General features: G+C 42.0%; 2 protein-coding genes across 4 annotated transcripts in view; both read right to left on the reverse strand.

Annotated features, from left to right (window-relative positions):
• The window catches only part of IPO8 (importin 8), a 45432-nt gene extending 38640 nt beyond the window's left edge, over window positions 1-6792 (reverse strand). For both annotated transcript variants that reach the window (XM_086467451.1, XM_086467462.1), the window contains exon 1: window positions 6709-6792. In XM_086467451.1, coding sequence (XP_086323577.1) covers window positions 6709-6792 — 84 coding nt within the window. The remainder of the gene's footprint in view (window positions 1-6708) is intronic.
• Window positions 6793-15561: 8769 nt separating this feature from the next.
• The window catches only part of CAPRIN2 (caprin family member 2), a 34195-nt gene continuing 26036 nt past the window's right edge, over window positions 15562-23720 (reverse strand). For both annotated transcript variants that reach the window (XM_086467480.1, XM_086467473.1), the window contains 5 exons: window positions 21560-21743; window positions 19768-19953; window positions 18417-18517; window positions 17598-17664; window positions 15562-16130 (listed from right to left, as the gene is read on the reverse strand). In XM_086467480.1, coding sequence (XP_086323606.1) covers window positions 15562-16130; window positions 17598-17664; window positions 18417-18517; window positions 19768-19953; window positions 21560-21743 — 1107 coding nt within the window. The remainder of the gene's footprint in view (window positions 16131-17597; window positions 17665-18416; window positions 18518-19767; window positions 19954-21559; window positions 21744-23720) is intronic.

Consider the following 23720-nt stretch of genomic DNA (forward strand, 5'->3'; position numbering starts at 1 on the left):
TTGATTAGGAATGCAACCTTTTGGGGGGTTGTTTTGTTGCTATTGTTTTCCTGCAGTAATCCTACCAGTATCACATTTAGGGTGGACACAGCAATAACAGTATGAATTATTTCCCTTTCTCTGTGCAAACAGCTTTTACTGAATCTACATTAAAGTCACCACTACTCCAGGAAGCTTTATTGGTGCCACTTGTGGTGGTGTACAACTGCTATCCCTGAAGTTTTGCCAGGATATATACAAATACGGCTGTTTGGCCTGCGCAGCAAATCCTCTCAGCAAGTGCCTGGAGTGACAAAAGATGTGTTACATAGAAGGTAGGCACACTGTCTCAGAGCGGGCCCCATCCCTACCAGCACACTGCTATGAGAGTTTCTTTACATACTGACACCCCTAAAGAGATCACAGGGACAGGACATAGTACTACTGTCATTACCGTAACCCACATTTTTACGTAGCTTTATTTTCTACTCATTATCAGAAACATGAATGCTGTAGAGATCAACAGAGACTGCGTGCCCATTTTAGAAACAAGACACCCGATTCTGTTGTATTTGTGAAGCTCAAATACCATCCTGCTCACTTGTGTAGCAACAAACCCGGTCAGGAAAACTACATGCCGCTTGCAATTTTTAGAACAGAGGATTTTTTAAAAAGCTGCATGCAGCAACATTTTTCCCTATACCAGCACATTCTCGTTGGTTCAGTTGTCATGCTAATTGTGGTCTTGGGATGTATCCTTTCCCTTCTTGCTCGGGAAACCACACAACAGGCTCCTAGACACCAGCAAGTAAAGCTGTATGTATCACACGAGCAGGTGCAGAGCAATTGTCAGGTGCGCCCTGTGTAAATGGAAAGAGATGAGGAAGAGGCCTCGGAGCTCGATGAGTTCAGCAAGACAGTTATTTATACCATTATAGCTGAACATGAATTTTTACAAAGGGAGAGCAGGAATATCATCAGTGCCACGGAAGGAATGGAAAGCTATCTGCTGATTTTGAAGAGCCGTGCCCAGGAGCCGCAGGGAGGCACCAGATGGCTGAAAAAGACCTTCAGTGCAACTCCCGTAACACAGCATGCTGCTTTGTGCAGTTTGTGAATAATTGCATTGCCTTGAATTCACACTGCTGTGATTTGCTAAAACTTTCTGTGAAGGTGGTGATGGACAGAAGCATATGGTTATTTTGAAGGAGAAAGTAAAAGTTTTGGAAAAAAAAAACTTTCACTGAGTACTTATAAAGAACGACTGCTTTAAAGCTGTGCAAAACACATACTGACTGCTCCTGCATGAATCACAGATCAGAGCATTTAGGCCAAAAAAAAAAAAACCAAACACCAAACTCATTTAATTTCCGTTGGGATTAAGAAGATGGGATACAGCAAGGCGCAAGGCTAGCAGCTAAACAGGGAGAGGCATACAGCGCTGGTAAGACACAACTGGGTAAATTTACAGCAATGGAGAAGAGATGCGTGTGTCCCCACACATCTTGTTCCATCTGTGTCCACTGCCCCAGGATCTGTGCACTGCGGCTGTACAGCTTTCTGCACTCTGTCCTTTCACCTTTGGCCTAACACAGGTATCCTTCCCTGCCTCAGCATCACACCTCCAGTCTTCAAACGATCAAGAGAACACATCACTTTCTGCCTATTTCCTCTTCCATTTGATGAGGTATAGAACAGACGACACCCAAGAAAGCCTCAGATGGGCCACTAAAAACCAGCAAGATGAACACCATCACGTGTAAAGGACTAGAACGCAAGGACGGATAAGCAGAAAAAATACATAAAAATTTCCCCAAATGGATCCTACTGAAGCAAATACTTTTCACATCTAACACTCCGATTTGGCTCCCAGGCTATCACACATTATGCACTACTAAACTCATTCCAGCAAGCGCTACTCTTGTGTCTTGCTTGCTGCCGCATTCAAAGCCCACAGTAAACCACTGCTCCATAACCACATTCGTCAGTAACCTTCCCACTGCACCGATGGCAACCACAGCGGCCGAGTGCACAACGGCACTGGGAGGTGCTTTTTCCCCTGCAGAACAACAACAGGACAATCTAGGGCAATGCATATGGAAAACTGGAGCCTTCCCTCAGATTCTGCAAGAGAAGCCAAGACCATCCTTCACCAGCAGTAAACATCTCTTTGTACCTCTGAAGCACAGCACATAAAAATTGCTGAAAATTCAAAGCACTACATCTTTGTTTGCAAAGACAAACACACAGAAAAAAATTGTACCGTAAATACATATGCAAGCAACTGTTTACAAAGATTATTTTAAGGCTTACGTACATTTGATCTGAATGCTCAACTATCCGGTTTGCTAGGTCTTATTTTCTCTTTGCTGTGCACTGAAAACATGTTACTTAGAAATTTCATCAGTATTTGTCACACTCAGGAGTATTTTTGCAGTTGTTAATAGTATTTTCTCTCATTTTTCACACTGTCAGTCACAGACAGTTGTTAAAACAACCCGGAACTTCAAAAGACACTATCTTCTTTCCCTGTACACACAAAAAGGTATTGCTTGGGGAGGGGAAAACAGTGTTTTCACACACAGCAAAAACAAGCATGTGTAAGAACCTACCTGAGCTCCTTTCCTCTGTGCGTTCTCCTGCCAAATTCATCCAGTCTCAAACTCCACTTTCCACAGAACTTCTTGTCATGCAAGTCAACTTCCTCATCAAATTGGTCTTCAATACAAATACCTGAGATTCCTTCCCCTAGGTAACATGAGGTGCTCATTGTCTCTTGCAGAGCGGCCTTAAGTTCCCTGCCTACTATGGCAGGCAGCTCAACAAACAGGTGGAAGACATGGAAGGAAGCCCAACTTTATTCTGGACTCTTCTGCTTTTGCCCAATCTTCTCACACTTCTTTCTCTTCTTCCAGCACTGATACTCAGTTCCCATCAAAGCCAAATCCTGCAATTCCTTCTCAATATTTAAACAAATAGCTGTATTTCTGCAATTGTGTTCTTATTTCCCCCTTTGTCACAGGCCAAAGAAATGGCATTACAGCAGGTTGAGCCAATGAAGATTAATGCGTAAAAACTGTACAGTAATCCTGTCTGAATTGGAATCAGAATGACTTTGTATGTTCACATAATCAGACAGTACATTCCACAACACTCCAAGAACTGGCACATGAAAGCAATATTTAGCCATTAAAAAAATAAAATAAAATTAAAACCAGCAAAAGTCCCTGAAGTCCACGAGACAGACCTAACAAGACTAACAGCCTAGAACAGATAAGAAAGGTGCACAGAAATTGAGTGTCTTTCTTGGTATGATAATTGACTGTTCTAATAAGTACAGTGTGATTGATAAATACGATCATAAAATGCACACTGATTATGATGTGACAGAGGTGAAGAAAAAAAACGGGGGGGAACGACGAAAGAAAAAGAGGGGGATGGAAAGATGTGTATACTCAGAAAATCAACAGGCTGAAAGGGAAATGACAGCAGTTGCATGACAGAGATTACTGACCTGGCAGGAAATTACTGGTCTAGTTTATCAAGAATCACATTTCAGACAAATCCCACACTTAGATTTGTGTTCAGGTCACAGAGAAGTGTGATGACTCAGAAGTAGCATGCATCATCTAAGGAGAAAGGTCAGAAAAATCCTACAAATAACTGAATGATCTTTAAAACTGCACCAACAAAAACGGAGTGGGGTAATAGGACAAAGTACATGGTCATGCACTCAAGGACAGTAGGAATTTATCCTAAAAGCTTGAGGTTTTTTAGTGAGGAACAACCACAGGATAAAAGGCCCTCGGTATATTAAGTGGTAAGAAACAGGTAGACGTCAGACACGAAGATAATTGTAGTTTTAGGATGTATCAAATGAGGTATTAGTGGCATTGACCATGAGACTTTCTGGAATGCTGCAAACACAAATGACCAGATAGCACAAGAAAGATTAATTCAAAGGGAAACAATTGCGGAGAAGAGCTGTGGTCTCCTATTATTGGATTTTGTACATTTATTTTTATGATAAGGCAAAGAAAATACAGCCTGTTGAAGCTAGGAAAACGGGATGGTAGCGATCAGCCTTTGTCAAATATATCAGAGGGTACCAAGGAACTTATTCTACTTAAGAAGTAAGACTGGCACAAATGGATATAAATGGACCATAAACTAATTTTGCCTGGAAACCAACACTTGTTTCTAGCTGCTGGAGGGAGAAAATTCACAAACAGCCTTCCAATAGATATAATAAGGGCAAAAAAAGAGGAATCTTGATTCCATTTCTGAATGCAGTTAGATGACAATCCAGAAGGCAGACAGTAACTTCACTGATTTAGCTCTATCTTCACACAGGTACAGGAACATGCAGAAGAGAAAGAGGCACTTTCAAACATGCTGGGACTTTTTACATGTAGGCAAGCTCTCATTCATTTTAACTCCATCCCCCACGCTCTCCGTTATGGAGTCAGGACTATTATGATATCCTTCTAAAGGACCCTCTGTATTGGTACCAGCAATGAGGTGTCTGCAGAGAGGTGCTATATTGGTGGACTAGAAGGATTTATACTCTCCAGGAAGCTCCTGTCACTACCTGGATTCAAACTTGAAAGCAAACGTACACTGCAGACGGGCTAACACAAGAGAAGTTTTACCTCAATACCCATTAGCGTGTGTCAGGAGCAGCATCACTTTAATTATTGCAGAGAATAAAAGTGACCCCTGTTCTGTTTGGCCAAGTTCAAGTTACCACTTCAAGCACTTATTGTTGGAGGGTTTTCTGTTCGGCTGGTGGATTGGTTCCTTTGCTAAAAAAAGATAAATGCTTGAAGAGCATCTGGATTCCAGTACTTGCAGGAACGCAGTGACATGTCAGCACTGTCACTAGATACATGGGAGTCTGACACGTTGCTTTGAAGTCTTGCTTCAAAAGCACTGAAAGGCTTCAAGATGTCAAAGGCCCACGTTAAGCGACATTCCTCAGGCACACTTTTGTTCCGCTCATCCAAAGAGTCATGTTAAACCCAGTACTGCTTCAGTACATTGTGTCAGTCAGATACATCACGCTTCATTTCGTAACAGGAAGCCTACACAATAACAGGTCTGTCTTAATTTCAAGATTCATTCTTTGTAATAGTTAGAAAAGAGAAAACATGTCAGCTATTTTAAATAAAAATCTGTATCTCAACCTGTTCTCAATAAATACACTTGCACTCTTGAATCTAAAACCTGTGTCTTTCATGAGAATTCCATTATACATCACTTGAACTTAAAGCAGTTTTCAGATCTCAATCTTAAAACGTTTTCAAAACTTTTCCTGAGCTTCACTGCGCTCATTGGTGATGTTAAAATGACAGCGTTAGGAGCAGGACCCAGGAATCCAGACAGCTGCCTCTTTGTTCTGAGCCTGCCAAACACGCAGCAGTTTATTATTGTAGTTTTGACTCCTGTGCAACAGGCTGCTGACAAATATTTATAATTTCCCTCTCAGTCCTCAACAGCAGGGATAAAAATAGGTACTGATGAACTTTTAAAGTAACCATGCCAAATAAAGAAAAAACGTTTCGTATTTTTATCTATCCCCAAGAGCATTCCCAACGTCCAGCACTTAATCCACCGATTTACTAAAGGAACTTGCCCACTGCTAAAGCAAGGATTAGCTTTATCTAATTCAGAATGAGTTTTAAGTTGCTTAAATAGAAAATTAAGCCAGATGAGCAATCCTGAAGCAGCAGGAATTCCTGACAGCCAATTCGCATTAACTGTTTTGTTAACACACCAACACAGCCGAAAAACCCAAGTCCTCCAACAGAACTGTCCAACTATTCCATCGAAGTGTGGAGGTTAAAACTTTATTAATGCCGTTCAAAGGAACTTTCTCTTTTTTTTTTTTCAAATGCCCAAATTGCGATTGCGGGCACAGTTTTGATTCAGCGCGTACTGCCGCTACATGAACTGTGGGACGCTGCGATAAATACTACCCACAAAACCCCAAGGTGCCTCTCTCAGAGTTGTGCCCGGCGTGCTGCTGGACGGGACGAAACGAACCCCCGAGAGCCACTGCTATCCACCGTCTGGCAGGGCGACAGCGACCCGAGCCGAGCGGCGCTCAGCACCGACCGCCAGCGCTCAGGCCACCCCGAGGGTCAGGCTGCCGCCCTTCCCGTCGGTACGCCGTGCTCCCGGGGTCACGAAATTAAGGACAGAACGGAGGGAGCGCAGCGATCCCGCCCGGGCAGTACGGCGCGGAGCAGGGGCCGCGCTCCTCGCCCGCCACCCGCAGGCTCCGAGAGCCGGCGGGTCTCACAGCGGCAGACCCCGCCCCGGGGGTCCCCGCAGCCGCACCGGGGCGGCCCTGCCTCCCCCTACCAAGCCGCCTGCCTCCCCCTGCGGCCGGGCGGCCGCTGACAGCCGGCGCGGAAGGGCCCGCTCCGGCGGGGGATGCCGCCGCCGCCGCCGGCCCGGCTCCGCTTCCCGCTGCAGCCCGCGGAGGGGGAGGAGGGCAGCGGCGCGGGCAACCCCCGCCCCACAGCCCCTCGCTGAGGAGCGGAGCGGGCGGTCCCGGCGCGGAGGAGGGGGGCGCACCCCGACACCCCCCACCCCCACCCCCCCAGCGCTCCTGCCGGCGGGGCCGGGCGGCCCCGTGGCGAGCGGCGGCCGGGGCGAGGCGCGGCGGGGCGGGGGCGGGGCAGGCGGGCGGCGGTCCCGGCGGGGGCCGCCCGCACCCCTCACCTGATTGAGCTCGTTCTCGGCGGCGATGCGCAGCTTGGGGTCTATGGTGCCCTTCAGAGCCTGGATGATCCTGTTGGGATCCATCTTCCCCTTCCCTCGCCGGCAGGCAGCGCTTCCCCCGGGGCAGGAGGAGGAAGAGGAGCCGCCCCCGCCGCTAGCGCCGCCGCCCCCCCCCCCCCCGTGCCTCAATCGCAGGCTCGAGTCCCCCACCCCCCCCCGGTCCCACTCCAGAGCCATTCACCGGTTTGCGACAGCTGGGTATCGGGAAACGGGCACTGCTTTACGGCCGCAGCGCCTCCTTCTGGCTTCGTGCAGGGGTCGGCGAGAGGCGGCCGCCATCTTGTTGTACGGCTAAGAGCCAGCCGGGACGGCTCGCGGTGGGCGGGGTTGAGGAGCGGCTCCTAGGCTGCGCCTCCACGGGGGCGGCCATGTCGCGGTACGGAGCGCAGGCTGCGGAGCCGGCCGCGCCCCTCGACCTCAGGGTGAGAGCGGCCGGCGGGGCCGTGGTCCTCGCTGTGGGCGGGCGGGCGGCTGCCGGCTCCTCTGCGTCCAGGGACGCGCGTCCCGTGCTCCGTCCCTGGAGACACCAGCCCGAGACTCGGCTGAACGCAAACCTGTGTCGCTGTCATGGCGATGGAGGGGGAGCCGGGCCCTGCGGCACGGGGCCCCGGCCGGGAGCGGGCCCGGGGAGCCGCAGCAGCGGGGGGACGCCTGGGCTAGGGACAGCTGGGCCCGGGGGGGCTGGGGCGGGCACGGCTGCCAACCGCTGCCGCGGTGGTGCTGAGGTACCGCCGGCCACCGCCGCTCGGTAGCTTGCGGTGCTCGGCAGCCCGGGCTGAGGCACACCAGTCCTCCCACGGGCATTTGGTTGCCCGGTCCACGGGATGCTTGCAGAGACCCGCTGCGCCAGCTGCCTTTGCCAGCGCATGCTTTCACTGCGCTTAAAAAAAAAAGAAATAAAATCCTAGTTGTCCTTCTTAATAGTTTATGCCTTTTTCTAGTAGTTTTCCAGTACCAGGCTTGATTGTTTTGTGTTTGCTGCCATGTGAGTTGCTCGCACAAGAATTAAAGTGAGAACACCAAGACTGAACGGTGATGAGGTCAGTTCCATGGTGGAGAACCAACACTATTCACACAGTTACCCACGTGCCTAAGGTACGTGCGGCTGGACAAGACATGCAACATGCAGGAAGACAGAAATTTGCTGCAAGGAGATTCCTAAAAGTGCTTCTGGGCATGTTTCTTTGTGGTGCTTGTTCTCACCATTTATGTAGATTAGTAGACCCTGAAAATGGTTTGCTTGTCTTAATGGTGTTTGTGTGTGAAAATGAGCGGAAGGTGCTTACCACTGAGGTTGTCAGGAATCTACAAACAGCGTTTTCCCCACCGTGTGTTTCTCCCCCCGGGTGTGATCCTGCACCTCTGTCCTCCTATTTTTCCCCTTAAATCCTAGAACATGCAGGTGAAACAAAGGAAGATTTAAACATCTGTGCAGGTGTAAGATGACTATCAAAGGTGCCATTCACAGACCAACAGCATACCAGAAAAACCTCATGAATAATACGATCTTAGTGAGCCAAATCCTTTGGTTACTTCTGCAGGTGATATTTTACATAACATGTACAAACCAGAGACGTGTTATTAACTGGTAGAAAGAACAGAAAGACTATTTGCTGTGTTTTGGAAGAGTCAAACACAAGGGCAATTACAAGACCATCCCATTATGTAGATGCCTTAAGAAAACAACTGGACAATGTGTCATTTGTTCATTGTAATTACGGTATAAAACATTTCTCATTACTGCTCCACAATTAAGAAAACAGCAGTACTTCCCTCAACTTATGTATTACCTGACCTATACTGAAGAATACTCTTAACCATGCTGAATGCACAGGAGTGCTATTTATGGTAGCAATACCCTTCTCTCACCAAGGGGACTATATGGTAATGCTTGCTACAACATCTTTACTGCCACTAAATAACTTAAGTTCCTAAACTGTTTACAAGGAAAATGTTAAAGCAGCTCATACTATAATAATTTCATACCAAAAAAAATTTGTCCCTTAATAAGTTTGCTTATAATTAAAAAAGAATCTAGCTGTGAAAATTAATTGCACCTACCTAGCATTTGGAGACCATGTGCTCATTTGTGATTTTCATCACTTTTTGATTGTTATCACTCAAGAACTGTCTGTTCTCCAGTGATGCAGCTCTACAGCATTTAGCAAGAAACTGTAGGTACTTTCGTGCACCTTTTCATTTCTTCTTAGAAGCAGGCAAGAGTACATTCAGTAATCATAAAATATAAACAAAAAACAATGTGAGTGTAAAAAGTATATATTGTTCACTATGGTAATTCTTTGTAATCTTCCCATTTTGGTTAAGATTGTAAATAAGACCAGTCCAGTGAAAACTGCCTATTTTAAAGATCTTGGATCACGTATCATACTAAAACCAAATTACTTTAAACAATTTGTAGTGTTATATCTCTACTTTCTTTCCCAAATGAGCGCATTATGGACAGTTCAAAAGCAGTTCTGTTTTATTCCATTTCTGCGTATTCATCTGTGGTAGGTGAACTTAAAAGTTATGAAATTTATTCGTTGAAGGACTTTAGTCTTGTGGAGCTGGTGATGTAAAACATACCAATAAAGAACAAAATATGCTTAAAGGCTATTCTAACATCTTCCTAAAATGTTTTTCATAATTGTATTGCACTTACCATTTGCATTTAAAACAGCACTTTTAACACACAACGTTCACTACAAAACAAGTGGAAAAGATTTTACACCTAAGAGTTTGCTTTTAAGACCCGCTTTTTGTGCACACAGCCATCGATGAGGCAATGCCAGCAAGTCTCTAAATCAAATAACACCCAGTTCAACAATGCTTATTTCCTTTGTAATATGTCAGCAGTGATTTAGTTGTTTAAGTATTGTTGCAAGCATATGAGCCTGCCTATGCACTGGGTTTGACATACGCCTGATACTTCTTTCTGTATAGCACGAAAGTCCATAGACACGACTGGCTATGTTATTCTAAAAATAAGTTTAGTCATTAATTGAAATATTTTTATGTAACTTCAAGAACTTCAGGATGAAAGCAACTACTTATAAGCTAGAATTCTTATGCCTTTTTTGTTAGAGCAAGGATTCTGTTAATATTTTGGCCTTCATCTACTTCAAAATAATGGATCTGGAACTGAATTAGAATGCGGGGTTTTTAAAAAATGTGTTGCTACTCTACAAAATAAAGAATCTGAGGTAAAATTCTGAGATTTTTCTTATCAGCTATCTAACACTGCTGGTGAGAGAAGAGCCAATGTGAAAAGGACAAGTGATATACAAAGAAATTAAAAGCAAGTAAATGAAATCCAAGTTGCACCAGCATGCAAGTACAGAATAAAAGGATGAGAATAAAGGGGAGGTGGGGAGATAAGGGAAAGCAAAGATTTTTTATTTTTTTTTAAAGCTCAAAAAAATTGTAGGTGCACTATAACAACAGTTTTATGAAGTATTTAGAACAAGCAACCATATTTTGAAACTCAGTTGCTGAAACCAAGGATTTTTAAAGCAACGTTAAGTTTGACCTCAACGAAAATCAGACCAAGTTCCTGACAGAGTTGCTATCAAGACAACTTGAGTAAGTTCAAGAATGTTGGGAAGTGGAGAAAAAGGAGAAAAACCTTACATACTGTAGGTTATTTTAAATTAGTCCTTTGACTTTGGTTGTTTTGAAATGCAGGTAGTGTTTTAGCTGAATGCCATGTGTAACATAGTTTCTGCTGGCATAGAGCAACTGCTCGGTTATCGTGCCAACCAAGTTCCTTTAGGATAGCATCTGGTTGTAAGTTGTAGTTAATAAGAGATAGTAATGGAAAAGTATGAGAAAGAAGACAATGATCCTTTGTGTGATGTGCTACAAGCTAAAAGTAATCTAGTTTTTGATACAGCATTTACTTCACTGTAGTAACCTAAGGACAGAGTGATAGGATCTGTACCTTCATTCCGTATCAACCACAGACCTTGCTCATTTAAGATCCAAACAGTCCAAAAGCTGAACTCGTACTCTCCAGCCAAATTAGTGCTTCACAACAGTGGGGTTTTTTTCAAGTACACCACCACCTGGAAATGTTCTGTCAGCAGATATAAATTTATAACCTTTTTAATTTTTCATAGAATTGTTTATAGTTGGGAGACAAGACACAAAATTAAGTTGATCAGAGACTTGTGTAATTCGAGTTAACTCATTTTTATGTGGTTATGGTACAGCACATCTCCAATCAAAATACACAACAGACTTTTCATATCCTCCACAAGACCGTCAAACTTAATTTTCTCCAAAGACATGTACAGATTTGATAAAGAGCTAGCAAGGATGATCTGCAGCAGATACATGTACGCCAGAGCTCCAGATACAAGACTTTGATCAGAATTAAAATTCCAAAGCCGTCTTCCCCACTGATTGTTTTGTCAGAGCAGCTGTAGATAACTTAAGAGCAGTCAGGGAGAAAAAGGTACGTAAACTGAACCAGTACAACCGAACAGTGACATTCTCTGCGCCGCCACTGAGGCCTGCAGGATGGAGGTTTCCTTGGCTGCAGGAAGTCAGCCATGACAGTTCTGGTTGATCATTCATGGTATCCTCTCACTTCCATAACCTGGAAAAAACACAAGCCCCTTAGTGTTTTGAAAACTTTAAGAAACCCTTTGTCACGGTTGAACCCACAAGTAGGCAGCTCAGCACCACACACACCCCCCACCACCACCCCCCCCAGTTCGACAGGGGAAAAGAATCAGAAGGGCAACAGCGAGAAAACTCGTGGCTTGAGATAAAGACGGTTTAATATGCAAAGCAAAAGCCACACACGCGAGCAAAACAAAACAAGGAATTCAGTCACCACTTCCCATGGGCAGGCAGATGTTCAGCCATCTCCAGGAAAGCCAGGCTCCATCACTCCTAACAGTCACTGGGGATCTCAGACGCTGTAACTCGAGCGTCCCCCCCTTCCTCCTCCTTCCCCCAGCTTGCATTGCTGAGCACAACGTCAAATGGTATGGAATATCCCTTTGGCCAGCTGGCGTCAGCAGTCCTGGTTGTGTCCCCTCCCAGCTTTTGATGCACCCCCAGCCTCCTTGCTGGTGGGGTGGTGTGAGGGGCAGAAAAGATGTTGAGTCTGTGTAAGCCCTGCTCAGCAGTAATTAAAACAGCCCTATGTTATCAACACTGTTTTCGTCACAAGCCCAAAACATAGCACCACTCCAGCTACTCTGATGAAAAGTAACTCTGTCCCAGCCAAAACCAGTACACCCTCCCGTTTCAGGGTAGTTTCAGTATTTCACTGAACTTGGAGAAGGAGATGTGGAAATCCACTCATTCCAAATCAAAACCTAGTGTTAGTTCATTACCCTTACAGCTTATCTTCAGCAGGCTACACAAGATAACTAAACTGAAGAGAATTTAGGTGGTATCCAGCTTGCATAACAAAGACAATAATAGGAAGTTAGCAGAACTGTGATGCCCTTTTGCATGTTTTAATTAGACTCGATTCTCATCCTTATATAGTTAAGGCATATTACCTAGTGCAACAACTTGAGTAACTTCATTTAACAACTGCTGAGGAAAAAAGTATTGGCAGACAGTATTTACATGAACTCTCTACCAGTGTTACCTCAAATATTTTCAAGTTATGAAACTCACCTCTTAAATGCTTTGCTCAGAAGTAGAATATGGATCTAGGTCTTTAGTCTGGACATACTCAGGTAGACTATGTCAGTAAATAATACACTGAAATCCTCTGAAGTACTTTGAGAAGCTTTCAAAACCAAGTATTAATCTAGTAGCATAAAGAATGAGGTATCAGTATCCTAGTGTTTATCATTGTGGGAAATCATATAAATTCACATTTTTAGGTATTTTGAAGATTAGAATAGCAATTTTCTGCCAGTAGATTTTGGCCTGCTATCGGTGTGGAAAAGCAGTACTTGCTTGGTCTTTTGCAGTATTTTTTTTAAACACAGCCTTAGCATTTAAGCTTCAGTACTAGCCTTTTGAGTCTCAACTAGTCTGAAAACTTTTTTATGACAGTACCTGTTCAATCATACTTATATCCCTTTTTTTAACAGAGGTTAGCTAGAGCTGTGTTCACAGCTCTGACTAGAAACACAGTGAAACAGTTCTAGCTAAGAATGTACTATGTGAGAAACCTATAGGATAAAATTATATTTTCAGTTATTCTATGGGAAGAGAACAATCAGAGTTGTGTTTCAGGTTTTTTTAATAGCAAACATCAGGAAAAAAGACATTTTGAAGTATCTGGTACTGTAGAGACTATTCCAATTAAAGCCTATACAATTACAAAGTTTTTAAAAGCCATCTGTTACATGATTTATGGTCAAGGTCACTATTGAGGAATGGTATAATGATGAGATTTCATGTTTCATCATATCTAAACTCTTCTGGCTGTGACAGTGTGTACTCCCTTAGTTAGGATTTTAAAAACCCGTCCCCTACAAATGAAGAACCAGCTCTGAAACTGAGATGTTTACCTCAATATACCTTAAATATATGCAGTCTGGAGATACATAAAAGTTTTGCTACATCTGCCAGTAAGAAATAAGATTAGTCTCAAATGGTAACATGGGTCCACCAAGCAGTTGTCCACACTTGATTGAACCAGAACATTAGAAAGCAGTATGTGCTTCATGTGTCCACAGTAATCATGTCTGAGGTTACCAAAGGCTGAGCTTATTAGCAATGCTTAGAAGTACTGGTAACTTGTTCTTAAAACATACAAAATCCATCATACAAGTACCTATAACAAAACCAAGTAGGATAAGCTGCATGCTAAAGGAAGAAGCCCGCACCAAGGCAGTCTGAAGTGCAAGGGATACCCTGCTACACACACAGGATGGTTCATTTATTTACTAGTCCATCTATAGGCAGCCTGGCAGAGGGGGCAACTGGGTCACTGCTCTACATGTCTAAAACACAAACCCTAGAGTTGTAGGTCTGTTAGCAAAGCAATGAAGTTTATCCACAGCTGCAAAGCTATTGCAAGCTGAAAGTTACCCTAGCACTTTAGCCTACCATATTAATATACAAGGAGACTTAACAGTCTAAAAAAAGTGCTAGTTAAACTCCCTCCACTTACTCTATTGAGAGTGTTCTAGAAATAAGCCTTTTTGTTGGCTTAAGTCAGAATTAGCATGTTTAAAAATACAAACTACAGGCTTAGTTTCCAATAGTTAAGGCTTCATATTTTTGTCTGTATGGTAAAAAACTAGGTTCTCTAAAGCTTTTTATCCTAAACTTCTCATCTCAGAACTTGTCAAAGGAATTAAACCAAGACTTGAAGTATGATGACCCTCTAAAAACCTGTATGAAAAAAGAAATCTTGGAATATAACTAAGATCATTATCTCAGTAACTTTATGAAGTCATGCCAGGCAACTTGTTTTGGCATCTGCATGGTAGCAGGGGTGAACTGTTTAAAGGTGGAAGTTGTAAAACCAGTTACCAAGAAACAGCAGCTTTGTATCAGGTCTGAAGTTTATTCCATTTAGGTTTTTACTTTTATTTAAATAAGCAGATAGCTGAACTGCTTTTACATTGCATAGTTCTAGTTCATCCTTAGATACACCAGTCAGTTTTGCACTGCTACCTTAGTACCCTCATAAAGTACTTCCAACTGCTAAACAAACTACTGAAGCTTTTAACAGTAGAAAGTCAGTGACCTGCAGTCTTACTAGTTCATACTTCCATTTTAAACATTGGAACACTTCACAATTTGACATGCTGCAGCTTAGAAAAGGACAGACATCATGGCTTTGCAGTTCTCTGACCACAAGGCATTGCTGAAGACCAGTCACGGAGCCTGTTAGCTCTAAGAAAGGAATTTCATAAATGCTTCCTAGCATTTGTATTCACATTTGATTCAAAATGCAAGCAGCAGGCTTCAACTACAAATACACAGTTCCTCAGCAGTTCTCTGAAAGGAGGAGATAACTTGCATTACAATCCAATTCAGATCTCATGTGGGAGTGAAGCCATATACATTGGTGTTTCACAAGTGCCAGTTTTTAATGTTAAACTATGTTGCAGCTGAATAAGTGTGAGGCAGCCCTTCAGTGACTGTTTTGATGTTTAAGACCTTCAACTACAACACATCCCTACTGAAGGACAGGTGATGTGACAAAGCTAGATTTCGACAGGATATGCATTTAAAATAAGTAGTCCTAATGAAGTATGTAGCATTTCATTTCTAATTTCAGTTAAAAAGGAAGCACATATGTAACTACATCTCATTCATTTTGATCAGAGAATACTCTTGAGAATGGCTTCAAGCAAGAACCAAACAAACAAGTAAACCCATTTAAACTATACAGTTTATGCTGCATTATTGAAACTTGAAGGCCAGTTCTATTAATATGCATGTACACTCCACATCAGGAATAAGCTCAGTTTGATATATTTTAAAAATAAAGACCACTGGAAAGATTAATACTAAAATGCATATTAACTTTTTTATTGAGGCACAACAAGGCATTGTGAATAGCCCATACTTGAGGCAATCAATAGTGTAGTAAGCTGGACATTAATACAGTTTAGGGTAAGTGCAAACAATATACATTCACAGCTTTACTAGCAAGGCTACATCACAACTGATAAAGTGCCAAATTAGTGCTGATTCAGTACCCCAACTCCATGATTTCACCTTGCACAACAGGACCATCATTTCCCCCAATAATGGAACCACATATCTTCTACAAAGTCAGTAGTAAGTGCAAAGCTAGTCCCACCCCCCTCCACCAAGGTGTTTGGAGCAGCTCTTTTGTAAACATAGCACTGGATTTTAGTCCTGATAAAGGAGGTATCCCGAAAAGGTAGAGTATTTCCAGCTACTTCCATAGATGGCTCCCCGATGCAGGCGCAACCAGATCTGATCTCCTTGGAACAGCTGCAGAACTGCATGATTACTAGCCGTTTCATGATCAGGAGCCCCATCGTTTGCATAAGCTGACACTAGGACCTCTTCATTCTTCATGAGATTCACATACAGGGGAACATTTACAGCCAGTTTCAGCATGTGGAAGATGAAGACATATGTACCATTCACTGGGCAGTTGAACCTACCAAGCTGGATATCAAAAGTTTCTCCAAGGTTGTTCAGCAACAGATCAAACACAATTGGCTGGTCTAGAGTTCCAGGGGCCAAGTTGGATGTTCTAGCGGCAGAGAAGGCGACTCTCATCTGCTGCGGGAGGGGGTAGACGTGCACTGGTAGTATGGTGGCAGCTTGGCTTGTCACAGGCATATCAACAGGGGTGATGCTGCGGGAGTCTCCCTGCCCCGAGTCCCCACTGTTAAAAGTTTCATTGTCTCGTTCTGGACTGCTCACCTGAGAGGAATCACTCCAACCTGCTGTTAAAGATCATCATCAGTGATAAATAAGTAGTATAACAGAAGGACACCCTTAAACCTGCAGGCATAATCTTAAGCAGCAAGCGCATGGGCTTTGCAACAGATTTGTCCTTCCGCTACAGCAAGTTGTCAAAGGACCCCAGCGAGAACAGAACTTTGAAGCTGGTTTAACATTCATCATACTCTCATTCAGCAAGATGGGCCATAATTTAACTATGAACAACTACTTCTCATACTTTTAAGAGGGAAAGGGCAGTAGCTTGCAACAGATTTACCTTTAGTATTTGCCACATACCTATAGCAACATAAAAAAGCATATGCTAACTTCTGAGTGGAGATAAAACATAATTTGGGAAAAAAATCAACACAGTTACCAAGAACCAAGTAATCACTTAGTCACCTTCAAGATCTGACTTTGCACTTCAAGTTACCTCAATACTGTTCTTCTGGAGTTGCACTATTAGTAGGTCATGCTAACTTATGATGCTAGAATATTTTAAGTCTGAAGAACTACAATTGCTTTTAAGCTTTCTGCACCCCACTCCCTAAAATGAAGCTGCTTATCTTTTCAAATACCCAAGTTAAAAGGGTCTAGAATGAAAACATTCATAAGATCCAAGAAATTTAAAGCAGTCACACTGAAGCTGCAAACCACTGTTATTTCAGCTGGAAAGGAACACCTTAAGACATCCAATAAAACTAAGTACAGTTGCTATGATAATGCTTATGAGTACTTCTGTCAACTGTTAACTCACCACAATCTTATATTTCTTTTCTCTTCTGAAGTATATTCAGAGTCCTCCTTCAGATTGAGAGAGGACCCTCCCTCAGATTGAGAAGGGACTTGCTTTATCCTAAAACAGTTTCCATGATATGCCATAATTTCCCTTTATTCTTTGAAGTAGCAATCTACAGTTACTATTCATCTCACCTTTCACCTATAGCACTGCAAGACAAGCTTTTTCCAGCACATACAGTAGGATTAAATCATCTTGCTTACAACTTTTCAAAATACATGCTACTCATGCTTGGATTCAAACAGCAAGTCTTATTTCTTTCGGCTTTGTACTGCAGCATGGAAGTACAGAGCAAAGCTGTATTCTCAAGCAAACTTTTTCATAGAAAAAAAATATATGCAATTAAGGGAAGAAGCCGAATACAACATTGGAACCACCCTCTGCGTGTGTTTGCTTAGTCAGTTTGTGAAAAAACTTCACTAAGGTACCAACCATTGTGTCAGAACTTTGACAGGTGAAGACATCAAATTGAGATTAGTGAAACTAAATCTGCCACTACGCAATGCTAAGAACAGTACTTAAACTTCCATCTAGCTTGGTTAATTTATACCAAGCTTATCTGTTTGATCAGTGATAGTACACTTTTCCTCACTATCCACAGTAAGACTCCACTTCATCTGCTATGCACAAGCACATACATGTACTGCTGGGAATTTGGTGTTAACCTTACCTCTTGAATTTGCTCGAGGACCACTAGTTATCCCACCTCGTTTATAGCACTGCTGGTAATTAACATCCTAAAAGAGAACAGAAATACTAGGAAGATTGCTATAAGCAAATCTGAAAACAAGTGGGACTAACAAATGTAGTATTTTTTCATGTGCACAATTAATTCCAGCTCTAGACTAGACAACGATGGAGTTCAGAATTAAGACTTAAACAGCCTTATTCATGGAAAATTTGCTTTTATAATAGCTTGTATGAAATTAAAGAGTATTTCAATGCAGGTTCTAGCAAGTTAGCTTCTCAACTACACACTCAGTTCAGTTCACTGAGCAATTTCTTAAATCTCAGGTCTGTTAGAAGTCCATGAGCCTGTAGAGAAAAAACATATTTCATTTCAAAGCTGAAGACCCTCCTCCCACCAGGATTTTCCTCTTACACATTTTTAGATTTTTTTCCAAACCACATTCTCAGTCAGTCCGTGTAGGAGTTCATTTTTTGTACTACAGAGGCATTGAGTACTAGCATTAAAATCCATAGTAAAATAAACTCATTATGCCACATCTTATTTGCCACCTGTTTGCATTTCAGAGATTCCTTTCAGACTAAAAATCAACCTGTCATATAGAGATGTTATCTCTCTGAACTGGCTTCCTATTTCAACTGCTGTCTAGTGTTCCATAAAACCAGTTTGTCTAGGAAACAAAACAAACCTCTAGCTTGTAAGGAATAGTTCACCTGTTAAGATAATTAAAAGCTATGGTATTAGAAGACTTCGTTCCTGTACAGTGCTCAAAAGGCTACTGGAAACAAAGTCAAGACTTACCCTCTGAGAATATGGCATTCCAGCATAATCTCTACCAGGGAACTGCAGCTGGCCATAGCTGCCATTAGTTATGGAAGGTGAGCCTCTGTAAGCATCAAAACCTGGTTGAAGAAAGTTGATTATTCAATATCATTCATTGTTCTGTTTACAGTACAAGGCCAGACTACAACTAGAGCTCCCTTTTGGCAATTATGTGTATTAAGTTATGCAATTACACATCTACTCCTTAATTCAGAATTTGGAGCAGAGTCTCACTACTCCTATAAAGAATGCATTTCATTAGCTACTCAGCTGTTCACTGTGGATGTATCAAAATTAGATGTTTAAAAGTATTAACATCAGACCTTAACAATTGCCTGTTTGATACTATTGGCACTTCACAGAACAGCTGAAAGACTTGCTAGATCCAGAGACAGGGTTTAACATAGAATTAAGAAATACTTTCTTTTGCTATTACAGATGCTTAGCTATTACTGTTATACATTTAGGTACTACTATAATGTTTAGCCTCTTTAGCTATTAGACTAACAACCAAAGAGGAGCTGCAAGCAATTCAGTACCAGACACTACCAAACCCTTAACTGTTATTTAGTATTATACAACTCATTGGCTGGTACATGATGTTACAAGGTATTGAGCAGTCTCAGCCTCATAAACTGAAACACCTACCACAGACTAAGGGCCCTTCCACTTCAAAGTGGAATAGGCCACAGCTACCAACAACATTAAGTCAGTATCTGCTTGAAGTCAGCTGAATCTTTCTATAATACTTCAGCTAGCAGCAGAATAGCAACTGATTTGCAGACACTGAACAATCCTCCTCTTAAAACGCTTCAGTTTGTTATTAATCCAGAAGGGCCCTCCACTACTGGGAGCCTCTCCCCCATCCCAGTTTCTGCCAGCAGCACTAAGCAAAAAGTACCTTATTTTGGGCAAGTACTGCAAGCAACATCTGAAGAGAAAATATCTGCCCAGAATGTGAGCAAGACAGATGCCAAAAGAAACCATAAAGGGGGTAAAAAGTTCAGAATAGTAAATGAAATAGCAAGCAGAAAAGTCTATACAATTAAGTATTTTAATAAGCTATTAGTGAAGGTTTCTACTTTCATAATTCAAAAGATGATGAAGTTGCTCTGCCAATTCACCTGACACCCAAAGTGAAGGGACTACAAATAAAAGTCAGAATGAACTTGCTTGAATTTTACAACACAAGACTCCGTTCTCTCCACATTGCTCTTAAGTCTTCTTTTAAGAGGTTTCACATATAGAACCTAAGTTTAATACCATGTTGTGTTAAATCATGCTCTAGTGTTACTACATTATTTTAAGGTCATAGTAAATACAGACATACCTTTGTACCCACCAGGGGAACGATATGAATTAGCCAGTGACCTTCCACCTCTAGCAGATCCTCTGACAGACCCACGACTGGTAAGGTAAGGCTGAGGGGGTCTGGGAATAACATTAGTCTGTGCTGGATAAAAGGCAAGGCTACCATTGCTAACAGGAACAGCTCCATCAGGTTGATAATTCACTGCTTAAAACAGAAGGCACAGATGAATTCAAAGCTTTTATAACTGTAGTAAGTTACAATACCTAGAAGCAAGGGCAGCATTAGGAAGTTCAGAGACAGATTAAGCTACTCTGAATATCCTGTTCTTCTGCCCCTTCATTACTTCAAAATAAGGATCTTCCCCGTTGTTCTGTAGTGTAACGCTTGTTAAAGCATGCTGTAGACAGCCCAGGCTGTCAGCATAAGCCACCAATGCATTCAAGATTCAGTTGCATAGGTCAGAACAAGCTTGCTAGCAGCATCAAGAAAATAACCAAACTAGAGTAAAATCAAGTACATCTGATTAAGAATTTTCACTTAGAGCCAACACTGTTCTACTAGCAAGACCTCAGTGGTCTATAAACTAGGTCACCTCAGTGTAGACATCCTTCAAAATGAGACAAACTCAATCTTACCTAGAGAGCAGTAAGACAACTGTGGAAAGCTAGATATTTGGATTCAGTCTCTTCAACAGACATTCCTATCACATGTTATTAGGCAGTTCAAGCCCAAGCAACAGGTATTCAAGAATGCTTTTCACTCACAGGGTGGTGGAGTGGTTCACTTAGATACAGACCTCGCAACCGTGAATGTTTCCACAGGACCATGATTTCTATCAATCCAAAAAGCTTAAAACTGATCCAGAGTGACAGCCTAAACTCCTTCCTGAAGTCTGTGCAGAGCCACTGCACAAGATTAATCAAAAAATTGTGTTCCATCAGAAAACTGTACAGAAGGCAAATTACTTGTGCTCCCAGTGATGAGAAGGAACATTCAAGCTAAAACATGCTTTCTCAACTGCTGTACTTATATTGTTTTTTGGAGGTCAATCTTTATATTGACTTCAGAGTACCAATCTATTTCTAGTAGAACTCCTATGAAGATCCCTCTAGCAGAAAAAGAGTAGTTTTAGATGACCTTGAGTCACTCAATTACATAGTCTTATAAATCCAGATCCCTAGTTGTCAGCTTCATTTCATCCTGGAACTTGTTTCAGGCATATTTAGGGGCTAGTTTAATTTCAGATTTAGTGTCAGCTAAGTTCACATGGTACACTATCTGAATGTCAAGCAGGTCAGTTGTGTTGACTAAGGCAGCTTAAGACCCCAGTTTTCACAAGTCTAGAATTCCTCAGGTCCACCTGAAAACTTATCCCAACTTTCTCATTTACCATTCAGCAGCTCCCAGCACAGACAGCACTAGTGTGTTACCAGAGACCAAATTAATGGTTCCAAATAAGAGTATTTAATCATTGCTTCAATTGCAAGCAAGCGATTGTTCTACTGACAAGTATCACTGCATACTGGAATTTCCTACTTACTGCGAAATTCAGGCATGTGACACTGTCCATGCAACTAGTATAGAAACTAGTTTGAAACAGCCTTTCATCCTGCTAGCAGCTTTGAAATTAAGTTCACATACCATACCACCAACTAGATTAGAGTTCATGTAACCCTAATGTTAACAGGTGCTACATAAGTGTTCAAGAATTTCACTGAGTTAGAAGAACTCACAGCACATGTTAATGAATTAATACTAGTATAACCTGAAGATCTTTAAAGACAACTGGAAATACAAGTACAGTTCTCACCTGAAGACAGAGATTCTTGTGAAAGAGAGGTTTGTTCCGCAACATGAGAAGATTGCAACTGGCATTGAGGAGGAGTCTGCGTACTGGCTGTAGAGAAACTCTGGTTATATCCTGCTGAATATGAAGAATCCTCTTTAGTTTCCTGGTCTTTACGTGGAGGCAGTGGTGCATTCACTTTAAATACCTACAACATATTTCAAGAAATGTGTTTAACGCTACCAGCAAAAGTTTCTGCCTAATGCCACCACCCTGCTATGCCATGGCTTAAACCCACATGCCTAAACCAGTTTCTAGAATACCAACTATTTCTTAGAAATAATCGAGAACATTGTACTTCAACCCATCCTTTTGCCTCACAATAAACTCCTAGAACTTACTCCTGTTTACTACTCAAGAAATATAGCTTGACTCACCATAGCTGCCATATTTGATCAACAGAACAGCTACCATACAATAAGCTATTTTCCTTCTATGGGAAATCTGTTAAATTCACTGACTACCTGTCCTACAGCTTTTGACCTGAAGCTAGGACAGCCTGTACTGAGTCAATATATTCATGTTTAGGAAGAATTTGGGTCTTTATACACGTCTTGGAACCTGATGAAACACTAGTATGTACTCAAATACCATATTAGACAGCCTTCACCCCCTTGGTAAACTGAGCCTCACTTTCCTATGCATTTTAAATTCCCTCAGAGTAAAATGTGACTTAAGTCTTGCAATTCAAATTTTAATGTTATAGCCTGGGCAGTAGGGCGGTCCACAGATATTACCGTTAAATCTAATCAACCAGAGTTCAGTCACTCCAGTGACTGTATTGCTTTATAGCCAGCAACACAAGTTCCAGAATTGATGCTGTCAAGTGACAACTAGTATCAAGATCAAATAGGAAAGAAGTCTATTTTGAGTAAAAGGATCCAAATTCCACATAAAGAGCTGTCAGCAGTACTGAGTACTGAGTCTAGAGGTGTATCTGACCATTTTCCAAGACTATAAACTGTCTGAAGGCAAACCAGGGCAAAACTACAGCTAGATGCAAGAAACAGTGTCACAGCTTGCAACTCTTGTCATCTGCAGAAGCCTTTATAATTAAAATGGGAAATGAACACTTTTTCGAGCGTCAAGAAATAAAGTACTGCCTCCAAGAGGGAGCCAGCACAGAAATCCCTTATGATACTGAAGTGGTAAATACAAGTTTTGAACCATTATAAGATAACACAAGTGTGGAGGGGTTTGTGGTTTGTTGTTTGTTTTTTGTTTGCTTGTTTGTTTTTAGCTTACCAGATGAAGTGATTCATGATCCAAATCAATTCTCTTTCTAAAAGAAATCTAAGGATGCTGTGCAGTCAGGCTGTCAACACCCACATCCTGAAGCATTTGTAGCAAGTAGTCTACTTTTTCCTACAGTGAGGGTTACAGGTGGAATTCTAATAAAGGACTAGGGCTACAGGCAGGATCTGCCTTTAAGCTTCCATAAGCACAATGGCAGCAACAGGATGTTCAGACATCTGAGGACATGTAATCAGATGCTTCCATTACTGGCATTGCACTACCACTATCTGGCAAGGAACCATCTGACTCCTGGCTATCTAACAAAATCCAATGGCTGTGCTTTCCTGGCAGCAATGAGAATCTAAGCAATGTAGGGAAGAAAACACACACCCTTACTGCAAAGTTAAGACTGCTACCACTACAAGAGGAATTAACATTCTAGCAATTTAGAGACAGACATTTGTCAGTTCGACCCAAAAAATCCCAGGAGAAATCTTGAACATTTAACATCTGAAAACACCACATCATTAATTCAAGTAAACTTTCAGTGGTACCATTATGATCAAAAGCACTCTGAACGCAGATACTAGGTTCAGATATAAATCAGAATGACCAAGACTGCATATCTATATCACAACAGATGCTTATCTTACAGACTGGGTCTGTAAGATAAGCATCTGTCGTGATATAGATAAACAGACAGAAAGACTGTGGACTCCTTGATCATAGCATGCTGCTAGTTCTACCACTTTCACAAAAAAAACCCACCACCTAACCACTTAGCATAAATTAAATAGATCTGGCCTAGAAAGAACCACTTCTCTACCATCACTTGCCTTATTTATAATGTATATCAAAATTCTATACCTCCAAGTACAAAGCCTTCTGA

This window comes from Leptosomus discolor, chromosome 1, assembly GCF_034619465.1.
Source record: "Leptosomus discolor isolate bLepDis1 chromosome 1, bLepDis1.hap2, whole genome shotgun sequence".
Lineage (NCBI taxonomy): Eukaryota > Metazoa > Chordata > Aves > Leptosomiformes > Leptosomidae > Leptosomus > Leptosomus discolor.